This window comes from Bubalus kerabau, chromosome 8 (genome assembly GCF_029407905.1).
Source record: "Bubalus kerabau isolate K-KA32 ecotype Philippines breed swamp buffalo chromosome 8, PCC_UOA_SB_1v2, whole genome shotgun sequence".
In the NCBI taxonomy this organism is placed as follows: Eukaryota; Metazoa; Chordata; class Mammalia; order Artiodactyla; family Bovidae; genus Bubalus; species Bubalus kerabau.
The window spans coordinates 71620007-71632814 of NC_073631.1; the positions used below are offsets into that span (position 1 = coordinate 71620007).

The 12808-nt window shown below is 37.1% G+C and overlaps 1 protein-coding gene across 7 annotated transcripts in view; it reads right to left on the reverse strand.

Moving 5' to 3' along the window:
• The window catches only part of TAX1BP1 (Tax1 binding protein 1), an 83181-nt gene that overhangs the window by 22561 nt on the left and 47812 nt on the right, over positions 1 to 12808 (reverse strand). For 6 of the 7 annotated variants that reach the window (XM_055590522.1, XM_055590517.1, XM_055590520.1 and 3 more), the window contains 3 exons: positions 12231 to 12334; positions 8370 to 8495; positions 3245 to 3316 (listed from right to left, as the gene is read on the reverse strand). In XM_055590522.1, the coding sequence (XP_055446497.1) occupies positions 3245 to 3316; positions 8370 to 8495; positions 12231 to 12334 (302 nt within the window). The remainder of the gene's footprint in view (positions 1 to 3244; positions 3317 to 8369; positions 8496 to 12230; positions 12335 to 12808) is intronic. The other variant, XM_055590523.1, reaches the window with a different exon arrangement.

The window sequence follows — 12808 nt, forward strand, 5'->3', positions numbered from 1 at the left end:
CTGAAACAAGAAAGCAACTCATGAGTTTTAAGGCCTGAGTGACTATAACAGTTCTCAAAGTGCAGTCTCCAGACCAGCACCATCAGCAGCAACTTGTCAGAAATGCAAATCTCAAGCCCTATCCCTGACCTACAAATCAGAAACTCGGATTTGTAGAACCCAGAAAGCTGTGCTTTAACAAATCATACAGATGATTCTGATGCAAGTTTAAGACTCAGAACTACCACCGAGAGGAATTCTACAATAGAGAATCAAACAAACTGTGGCTTAAAATGGGTCTAGAGAGAGAGGCTAGTAATATAAAAGATTATAATCTATACTAAGAATTTTGGAGGGATTCCCTGGTAGTCCAGTGGTTAGAACTCCATGGTTTCACTGTCAAGGGTGTGGGTTCAATCGCTGGTCAGGGAACTAAGATCCTGCAAACCACACAGCACAAAAAAGAATTTTGTACTTGTGTTAAATGCACAAGTACATGGGAGGCCCATAAGGGTCTTCATGCAAGGAAAGTATCAACTTTACATTTTTAAAGGTTACCTGCCTGTGGTTTGAATAATCTTCTGTCAAACACAGAGCAGACGGAAGAGGAATTAAAAAAGAGAGGAGAGGAGAGGAGTGACCTCATGGAAGATTGGAAAATGGCAGAGTACGAAGTATGGCCCTTATCGAACAACCCCCAAGGAACGAATCCCAGCAACAAGTGAGCTCAGAAGTAGGTCTTTACTGAGGTGACAGAGCCCCATCTAACAGGCTGATTGCAGTCTTGCAAGATTATTTAAACTGCAGCATAATTAATAAGTCACTATATATTATTTTCTGTGGTTTGAGCCATCTGTTACTCAGCAAAATGTACAGATGGTTATAACCATTCAGCACTTTCACTATCATATATGAAACTACAAAACTATAAAATATATTCTATATGTAAATATATAATTTTGTGTTATATTTTTATATATGAAACATATTTCATATATGTAAAATATATAAAAATAAAGTATCTTGTCTGCTTCTCTCCAACATTAGCTAGTAACTCCAAGCACAAAATACACTTAGGAGTTGGGTTTCTTACCAAAAATTACTTAAGTAAATTCATATTTCACAAAGTGGTCTTCAGCATTTGAAATACATATTTTGTCAACTTCCTGTCAAATCTAATTAGGTCATCATTGCTTTAACTTTGAAATACACTTGACCAAAACTCATACCAGAAATAAAAAATTGTTTTCTTACTCTTCATTTGTGCTCCTATTGTTTTATTAGCTTCAATCCACCATTTAGGGCTTCCCAGGTGGCACTAGTGGTAAAGAATCCACCTGCCAATGTAGGAGACACAAGAGACATGGGTTCACTCCCTAGGGAAGATCCCCTGGAATAGGAAACCCAACTCCAGTATTCTTGCCTGGAAAACATAGACAGAGGAGCCTGGAGGGCTACAGTTCAAGGGTCTGCAGAGAGCTGGACATGACTGAGCAACTAAGCACACACAGCGCAACCCATTGTTCATTTGCAGAAATCTTTTTAACCCACCTGTCATTTTATGTTACCATATACTGAGGGTAGGGAGGAGGATGAGAGGGTGAGGAAGAGAGAACTAACGCGAACAACATTCAAAAACAATATACTGACAACCCAGGGATGGGGTAGGGCGGGAAGAATTGCAAGCAATCTTGAATTGAATTCTACTCTTAACAGGTTTCCTTGTCTTAATGGATATAGCTCTAGCAGTTTTGAAACTGTTTTATGTGAGATGCTGGAATTACCAAATAGATTAAATGTGCTGACTCCGTTGGGCACAGGATTCTCACTGAGGAAAAGGTGTATAAATAGGAATTAAGGAAGACAATGAGGATTTCCCTGGCAATCTAGTGGTTAGGATTTTACCATTCCACTGCCAGGGCCTGGGTTTGAACCCTGCTTGGGAAACTAAGATCCTGCAAGCCAGATGGCATGGCAAAACAAGAACAACAACACAACCAACATCCTCATCCTGATAATCACTCTGTAGCTAGATGAAATTAATGCAATTACTTCTATTAAAAATGCCTTTTAAAAAAAAAAGCAAGGAAGAACTACATCTAAAGAATTCACAATATCTAAAATACAAACCTTTCTCAGCTCTGGCACTGAAAGGATCCAGAAGCAATGGGCACCAGGAATAATGAAGATACACAGGGCCTGAATTCTGGGTTCTAAACATCATTTCCCAATAATAAGCAACCAAAACTCCTTGGAGAAGTTAATTTCAGATTCTTTCTTATAAAAAATGGCCAACTCCAAAGATGAGTGGTGAAATAAACATATGAGAATATCTTGCAATGCTATAAAAAAATTAAGTGCTCAAAAAACCAACACCATCCTTTTGATATTGGGGCATACCAGGGACCAGTTTGAAAGTGTTCCCACTGACCAAATCTGGTACTACGTGAACAGCAAAAAATTCTTATCACACTACTAAAAGGAGCTCATATTGATGAGTACCAATTAGGAAAACGATATCTATTAATATCAGATTAGATGAACACACAGGTGAATATAAATACCCAAATATAAACTTAAAATACAGCTGGCCCTCCGAATCAGCCAATGCAGAATGCATGGATACTCAGGGCCAGTGGTACTACACCATTTCACATAAGAGACTTCAGCATCCTTGGATTCTGGCATCCTTAGAGGGGGTTCCAGAAGTCAACCCCAAAGACACAGAGGGAAGATTGTACATACATAACTACATACATACATACATAAATGCGTACTGTAACATAAAAAATATTTTTGGTCTTGTCCCCAATTCCTGGCACTGACCTCCTAAAACTTGTGGAATTTTCTTAGTGATAGGAGTGTCTTTTATCATTCATAACAAGACCCTTTAGACCCTACTGTGAGAAATGTTGCATTACAGTACATTTTATATTATAAACGTATGCTCTGTCTGAAGGTCAGGTTATGCTAGAAATCATTAAACAGCTCCTAAAATGTTTCCTATTACAAAAGAAAACCAAAATTCATTAAATCCAAACTATGTAACAGAAGTCAAACTAAGTTTCGACACTTAAGCATTTTTCTATCAAAATATTTTTAAAATATTATAAAACTAAAAAGCGTTTTCTACCTGTTTGTCTTTTCTTCGTTTAACTTAAAAAGAAAAAATTACCCTCATATAACTGTAAACTGTTATGTCCCTTCAAAAAGCTGTATTATCATTCAGTGTCGTATGAAATTTTTCAAGGACATTATTCAGTACCTTCTCCCTGGAGAGGTTTTCCCAATATGAAGTTAGACCACTTATCTCTTTTTCTTTCTCTGCCAACTGAAGCTGAGGAGAGAAAGAAATGATCATTATTATTTTTCATCATCTACCCTCTCTTTACCCTTCAAGAGCTGGATCTTATTCTTTGATATCTCTGAACTTGTCACTATTGTTTTTCTGATGTTTTAAGATTATTTTATTATTCTTATTTTGCCACTCTGCAGTATGCAGGAACCTGGATCCTTGATGAGGGACTGAACCGGCATGCCCTGCAGTGGTAATGCAGAGTCCTAGCCACTGGACTGCCAGGGAAGTCCCTGAATTACTTGTCATTTTTTATGAATGTGCCTCACTCTTAAAACTTCTCTCCTGGCTTTTATGAAATGGTACCAACACTGTCATTCTCTAATGCTCTTTTTTAAAGTACACTTCTTCACAATTACAAGTATTCTGCAGTTTCTTCTTTGGTTTCTTCTCTCTGAATTTTCGGAAAACTCGCTTTCTTCTATGCCTTCAACTATCATGGTCATATGACTAATCACAAATATTAACTTACGTGCCACCTGCGTTCTTTCCTACGATTCAGAGCTTTCCTTGATAAATTCAATGGATGATGATTGGGGAAGGTACCCAAAAGAGGTGGTCCTTTATCAACTCATTCTAAGCATATCTATACCTAATTTTCTTACCTTCAAAAATCCCTCCCACCTGTAAATCCTCTCCATGCTAGCAAATTATTTTCATTAAGACCCACTCTGGTTGGGTCTCTTTTTCTCCTAGAAAATATTTAACAGCAAATAGCACCCACATTCCAAACAGTTAAAATCTGGATTCAACCTATCTTTCACAATGATCTGCTCCATCACAGATATTACAGATATTAAAGACCTACTACTATTACTCAAGACTGTTACAGCTCCCAGATTATGCTCTCTACTTCTGACCTCCAAACCTGAATTAATTCTTTTCCATCTGTTAGAAAGATGCGCCTTTCGCCATCTCTGTTTATTATCCTCCCTTCCTGTATGGTCTTTGACAGGTCTTTGTTGTTGTTGTTCAGTCAACTGTGTCCAACTCTTTGCAACCCCCATGGACTGCAGTACGCCAGGCTTCCCTATCCTTCACCATCTCCTGGAGTTTGCTCAAACTCATGTCCATTGAGTCGGTTATGCCATCCAACCATCTGATCCTGTCACCCCTTCTTCTCCTGCCTTCAATCCTTCCCAGCATCAGGGTCTTTTCAAATGAGTTGGCTCTTCGCGTCAGGTGACCAAAGTATTGGAGCTTCAGCATCAGTCCTTCCAATGAATATTCAGGGTTGATTCCCTTTAGGATTATTTGTTTGATGTCCAAAGGACTCTCAAGAGGCTTCTCCAACACCACAGTTTGAAAGCATCAATTCTTCAGCACTCAGCTTTCTTTATGGTCCAATTCTCACATCCTTACATGACTACTGGAAAAACCATAGCTTTGACTAGATGGACCTTTGTCAGCAAAATGATGTTTCCGCTTTTTAATAGTCTAAGTTTGTCATAGCTTTTCTCCAAGGAGCAAGCATCTTTTATTTTCATAGCTTCAGTCACTGTCTGCAATGATTTTGGAGTCCAAGAAAATAAAATCTGTCACTGTTTCCACTGTTTCCCCATCTGTTTGCCATGAAGTGATGGGACTGGATGCCACGACCCTAGTTTTTTGAATGTTGGGTTTCAAGCCAGCTTTCACTCTCCTTTTTAACCTTCATTAAGAGGCCTTTAGTTCCTCCTCACTTTCTGCCAATAGGGAGGTGTCATCTGCATATCTGAGGTTACTGATATTTCTCCTGGAAATCTTGATTTCAGCTTGAGCTTCATCCAGTCTGGCATTTCCCTTGATGTACTCTGCACAGAAGTTAAATAAGCAGGGTGGCAATGTACAGCCTTGAAGTACTCCTTAATAATTTTGAACCAATCTGTTGTTTCATGTCTGGTTCTGTTGCTTCTTGATTTGCATATAGATTTCTCAGCAGTCAGATAAGATGGTCTGGTATTCCCATCTCTTTAAGAATTTCCCACAGTTTGTTGTGATCCACACAGTCAAAGGCTTTAGCGTAGTCAGTGAAGCAGACATTTTTCTGGAATTTCCTTGCTTTCTCCATGATCCAATGAATTTTGGCAATTTGATCTCTGGTTCTTCTGTCTTTTCTAAATCCAGCCTGCGTATCTGGAAGTTCTCTGTTCACTTACTGTTGAAGCCTACTTTGAAGGACTTTGAGCATTACCTTGATAGCATGTGAAATGAGTGCATTTGCACAGTAGTTTGAACATTCTTTGGCATTGCCCTTCTTTGGGACTGGAATGAAAGCTGACCTTTTCCAGTCCTGTGGCCACTGTTGAGTTTTCCAAATTTGGTGGCATAATGAGTGCAGCACTTTAACAACATCATCTTTTAGGATGTGAAATAGCTCAGCTGGAATTCCATCACCTCCACTAGCTTGGTCCATAGTAATGCTTCCTAAGGCCCACTTGACTTCACACTCCAGGATGTCTGGCTCTAGGTGAGATCACACCATCATGGTTACCTGGGCCATTAAAACCTTTTTTGTACAGTTCATCTGTGTATTCACAGGTCTAGTTTCTCTATAATGTCTAACTCCTAAATATTCCATTGGAAACAGTCCTAACATACTTAGACTTGTAGTTTATGTAGAACTTCATCACACTTTGCCCTGGCTCATGGATATTTGTGTCTAAACAGCACAAAATAATAGGCGGGGCACTAAACAAAAAAAATCAAGCACCTTTACCAGTTGTACAGCCATAAATATGGTGTTTTATCTGAACATTGATTTTTATCATTAATTTATTATTCATAAAATAAAAATATTATTTGGCTTCCCATGGGTTTGAAAGGTGATTACCTAGGTCATGAATGTGAAAGAATCATATCACTATTTCACGTCTAGCAACTCCTACTAGATTATAAACTCTATAAGCATAGCATTGTGTCATTTTTGTATGACCACCCACATAATGCAGAGTACATCATGCGAAATACCATGCTGGATGAAGCACAAGCTGGAATCAAGACTGCCGGGAGAAATATCAGTAACCTCAGATAGGCAGATGATACCTCTCTACTGGCAGAAAGTGAAGAGGAACTAAAGAGCCTCTTGATGAAGGTGAAAGAGAAGACTGAAAAAGATGGCTTAAAACTCAACATTCAAAACATTAGGATCATGGCATGTGGCCGCATTACTTCATGGCAAATAGATGGGGAAACAATGTAAACAGTGACTATTTTCTTAGGCTCCAAAATCACTGCAGATGTGACTGCAGCCATTAAATTAAAAAGACGCTTGCTCTTTGGAAGAAAAATTATGACAAACCTAAATAGCATATGAAAAAGGAGAGACATTACTTAGCCAACAAAGATCCATATAGTCAAAGCTATGGTTTTTCCAGTAGTCATGTTTGGATGTGAGAGCTGGACCATAAACAAAGCTGAGTGCTGAAGAATTGATGCTTTTGAACTGTGGTGTTGGAGAAGACTCTTGAGAGTCCCTTGGACTGCAGGAGATCAAACCAGTCAATCCTAAAGGAAATCAGTCCGGAATATTCATTGGAAGGACTGATGCTGAAGCTGAAACTCCAGTACTTTGGCCACCTGATGCAAAGAGCTGACTCATTTGAAAAGACCCTGATGCTGGGAAAAATTGAAGGCAGGAGACGAGGACAACAGAGGATTAGATGGTTGGATGGCATCACTCAATGGACATGAGTTTGAGCAAACTCCAGGAGATGGTGAAGGACAGGGAAGCCTGGCGTGCTGCAGTCCATGGAGTCACAAAAAGTCAGACATGACTGATCAACTGAACAAGACCAAACACATAACAACTAACACAGTGCTTTATATAGAACAGGTTTTGATAAATATTTATTAAATCATTTTCCCAGTCAATCTGCAAAAATATTTTGTTCTGTATAAATTCAATATTCACACTTTTTAACAATAAGGGAAGTTGCCAGGCAATAAAAACAATACCCACAGGGATCCCAAATATAGTAACAACCTTATGAAAGAAGTTTCAAATTTTCATTCTGATAGCAGATGAAGATAAAAAAGTACCAGCAGTATACCTATGGCTGATTCATGCTGATGGACAGCAGAAACCAACACAATACTGTATAAAGCAATTACCCTTCAATTAAAAATAAATAAATTTAAAAAACAGAAACTGACCACCATTAAAATTACCTTAGCCTATAATGTACCACCTCAAACAAAGTAACTTTTGGTCTTTAAGAGTGCTGTATTTAAAAATTAGATTACAGGTATAATTAGCTATGACAGAGCAAATTTAAATCACTTAGAACTTCTAGGCCTTTAAATATACACCCACAAAATGTGAAGTATACACACATGCACAGGCTTTAAAATATATAAGATTATACTTTATTATTTAGAGGGAAAATATTTTTTCTACTTAATTAATTAGACAGCCTACTGATTTTTTCCCCAACATTTTTACAAACATCATTTACCAATCAGTCTTGTTTGTTGCCTAACGTTACCTCAGCAAAAATAGTCTTCTTAATTAAGACTGTATTGCTTGGGCTTCCCTGATGGCTCAGACAGTAAAGAATCTGCCTGCATAATTATTAATGATCAGAAGTAACATATTTTGGTTAAAAATTTTCAAACCTTTACATAAATTTTTAAGATTACTGATCATATCTTATTATACTCCCAGAAAAACACTAAAGCTCTAGAATAATTTCACAAACCATTTTAAGTGAACAAGGATTATGACATAATCACTTTTCATCTTAAAATCTAAGCATGATTTAGAGATATAATTTTAATAGCCATGTTGCTAGTATTAAATTGCTTCAGTCATGTCCATATGAACACACAAAATGAAAGCCACAAGCACAATGCATATGGGTAACTACTTTCTCAGTTCACAGTTAATGAACTATATTCAACATAACTACATAGTACATATTTATCTATATTATGAAAATGCTATCTCAGTTACCCATGTTAAAACTTTAGACTGACTAAATTATAGACAGCACGTTTCAGAAGTATCACTTTTCACAAGAACAGAAGTATCAAGTTATATAAATATTAAACTTACTTTGTAATTGTCCACTACTTCAGCTAGTTCTAGTTTTATGTTTTCAGCAATTTTCACTTGTTCTTTCCATTTCAGCTCCATTTTTGCAAGTTCATCAGCATATTTATTGCATTTTGTTTTCTCATCCTAAATGAAATTAGTATAATTACCAAAAGATTTTAAATCCATATACAGCCAATATCTATACAAACATACTTGGGCTGAATGTTTACTATAACACTATAGTAAAGGTATAAAAATTGAAATAACCAAAATGTCTGTCAGTGTAAGACTGGATAAATCATTTTATATTCATACAATGGAACAGAATGTATTTACTGAAAAAGAACAAATGGATCTACAAATTACAAGGAAAAATAACAAGATATGTTAATTGAAAAGATCAAGTTCCAAAACAGAATATACAGTATAATTCCATTTTTGCTTCAAAAGTTGTTTAACACAGTTTTATATGATATCTATGTAGAAAAAGATAAACAAAAACATAATTTTTTTTGGTTGCACTGCACAGCTTGTGGGAACGATCTTAGTTCCCCGACCAGGGATTGAAACCTGGCCCTCAGTAGTACAAGGTCAGAGTCCTATGGACTGCCAGGGAATTCAATAAACCAAACTATTAATAGCTCTTATTTCCGGGGATCAGGATCATAATGGTATTTTTTTCACCATCGTTATTCTTTATTTCCATAATGCCTAAGATATCACAATAAACATAGATTACTTTTGCAAAGGAGGTAAAGCAAGCATGTATGCATGCTAAGTTGCTTCAACTGTGCCCTACTCTTTGTGACCCTTTGGACTGTAGCCCGCCGGGCTCCTCTGTCCATAGGATTCCCCAGGCAAGAATATTGGAGTGGGTTACCATGCCCTCCTCCAGGGAATCTTGCCAACCCAGGTACTGAACCTGCATTTCTTATGTCTCCTGTACTGGTAGGTGGGCTCTTTACCACTAGTGCAACCTGGGAAGCCCAGGAGGTAATAAAAATCACATATTTATAATGCCACTGTTTCCAGATATTAACTGGGGTTTCCTGACCAAGACAATCTCTAGGTAGACTTCTTAAACACTGCTCTTCTCTACAACTTAGAACGTTAAAGGAAAGGAGTTTTAAAACAAGATGAAAAGGTAACTTGGCCAATTTCATTTTGAGTGTTTTGTGTAAGGAAAAAAATGTTTAATATGCTTTATGCTAAAAATTCCCTAGTGGTCCAATGGTTGGGGCTCCGTGCTTCCACTGCAAGGGGCATGGTTCGCTCCCTGGTAAGGGAACTAAGATCCCACAAGCCTCACAGCACAGTCAATTAAAAAAATTTTTTATTTAAAAAAGAAAGAAATATGCTTTATGCTTTGAGCAATTCAATAGAGAAAAAGTCTTTTCAACAAATAATGCTGGATCAACTGAATATTCTTACTATATGTACCACAACTCACCATTCACAAACAGGCTTAAAAGACTCTAAGACTACAAAACTTAACAGAAGACAAGAAAAAAATCATTACAAGTTCAGTTAGTAAATTTTTTTTTTAGAAAATAAGAACAATACATAAAGAATAAATTAAGAATATACTTCAGCAAAACTAAAACTTTTTCTAAAAACACCACTGTGTGTGTTAGTTGCTTAGTTGTGTCCGACTCTTTGCAACCCCATAGACGGCAGCCCACTAGGCTCCCCCGTCCCTGGGATTCTCTAGGCAAGAACACTACAGTCGTTTGCCACTTCCTTCTCCAAAAGGAACTACAGAAAGTGAAAGTGAAGTTGCTCAGTCGTGTCCGACTCTTTGCCACCCCATGGACTGTAGCCTACCAGGCTCCTCCATCCATGGAATTTTCCAGGCAAGAGTACTGGAGTGGGTTACCATTTCCTTCTCCAAAAACACCATTAAGGAAATAAAAAGGCAAGCCACAGACTGGGATAAAATCACACATATCAAAGGATTTGTATCTGGAATAAAGAACACAACTCAATAATAAGATGAAAACAATTTTTTAAATGGCAAAAAAATGAACTCTCATAATAAAAAGGAATGAACTACCAATAATAGGCAACTATATAAATAAGTCTCAAAATAACTGTGATGAAAGGGGGCAGGAAAAGAAGAGCATACATATGATTCCATTTATAGAAACTGTACAAAAGGTAGGCTAACCTACAGTGGCAGAAAGCAAGTCAATGGTTTCCCAGGAAAAGGGAAAGAGGGGGCAATGAGTTGCAAAAGGGTACAAAAAAGATTTGAAGGTAGTGGAAATGTTCATTAGCATGACATGTGATAGCTCCACAACTATAAATACAGCAAAACTAAACCAACTGCAGACTTGAAATATGTGCAGTTTACTGAATTTCAATTGTACTACAACACACGAGTTTTTAGCTGGAAAAAAACATTCTATCTTCCTTTTGATAATACAATGAGGTTTTTTAAAATATTCATCCAAAATTTACTGAAAAATAGTTTAGTCCCTTATAAACAACTATTTTGACCTCAAGGGTAATCAATCCTCTACAAAAGGATCTTCTGAAGCAACAAAAATGCTCAGCTTAAAGTCTTATTAAAGGATTACATTAAACTATTATTAAGATTGTAACATAAAATATTTTACATTAATTACTGTCGTGTGTTAAGTCATTTCAGTCCTGTCTGACTCTTTGTGACCCTATGGATTATAGCCCACCAGGCTCCTCTGTCCATGGGATTCTCCAGGCAAGAATACTGGAGTGGGTTTGCAAGTCCTCCCCTTCAGATCTTCCTGACCCATGGACTAAACCGTCTCTCTTATATCTCCTGCATTGTTAGGTGGGTTCTTTACTACTACCTGGGAAGCCTAATTACTATAGTAACGTTGGGCTAATATGTGAACTTCATTCCACGGCTCTAAAAATTACCCCCTGCCTCTCCACATGTACAGAGAAACAAACACAGAAAAAAATATTTAACTGAACAAACGAAAACCACATACTACACAAAACACATTTTCCTCCCTTCCCCAAATCAGATACAAATGAGAAGCATTTTCCCTTTGTCCTTTATATACTCCAGAGTGAATGCTACTAGGACAATTGCAAAATTTAAATGTTTTACTATTACAGTTTAATAGAATCAAAATAAATAATAGTAAAGGCAACCATTCACTTGGTTAACATTCCCTTTTCCCGCTTTACAAATCTACTCACTTTAGGATGTGGTGAAAGTCTTTGTTATTATTACAGTATATATCGAAAAAAAGAGTACTTTCCTTTTATGCAGTTCAGAGATTTTTCATATATCCTTAGAAGACAGACAACATCCAACATCAATTAATCCCTTGCCCATTATCAAGAGAAGGATATTAGGGGAACAGAAAACAATCACGATTTCCCCACCCACCCCCACAATGTAACATTTGCAGGATCTTAGTACCTCAACCGCAGATCGAACCCACGCCCACAGCAGTGAAAGCACCAAGACCTAATCCACTGGACCACCATGGAATTCCCTAGATCATGATTTTACACACATGCCTACAGAAATAGGTACATAGAACACCCCCCACTTCAAAAGTGAAACTAAACATCAGGATACAAGGGTAAAGAAACTCTGAGGGCTTTCCTGGTGGCTCAGTGGTAAAGAATCCCCCTGCAAATGCAGGAGACACCAGTTTGATCCCTGGTGCAGGAAGCTCTCAGAACAACTAAGCCCATGCGCTGCAACTGCAGAGCTTATGTGCTGCAACTACTGGAGCCCGTGTGCCCTAGAGCCACCTCCTGCAACCCGCCTTAAAAAACAAGACAAAGAAACAAACTCTGGGGTACCCAATCAAAACAACAAAGATAAGCTAAGCCATTACATTTGATAAATCTCTTCCTTACAAGGAATTAGCTTACCTGCAAGAGTTGTTTACATTTATTATATTTTTCTGTTTTGTCAGCAATTTCTTTGGTCATTTCAGAGACTTGTCCCTTAGTTAGACTGTCAAAATCTGTCTCAGCTGTAACAAGGCAGAAAATAAGATTACTAAAAATTACTTTGCTCCATATATTAGCTTTCTGACTTGAAGGTCAGTATACTGTGAAATAAATGGAATCCTAAAGGAGAGAAACATCTATTTTAAAACATTTACTCAAAACCATCTATTCATACATTAAGTAAACAAAGAAGGAACAATATAAACATTAAATGAGAATTTCACTAGTTTGGCTAGAATCAAGTTCACATTCAATAAAGAAAAAAAATTGCTAGCTAAAAATATTCTAAAATGCCACAAAAATTGTTCTTTATATATTTATTATATAAGATATATAGGAAAGCCACATTCTTTAAGAAAAGATTTTAAGCCATTTTTCTAATCCTTCATACTATTCAGTAAGTCTTAAGTCAATATAACACCTTTCTTGGTCCTTCTATTAATACCGTATAGAAATGAAAGGCAGGATCCTATTTCCACAGCAGCTGAATCTAAACA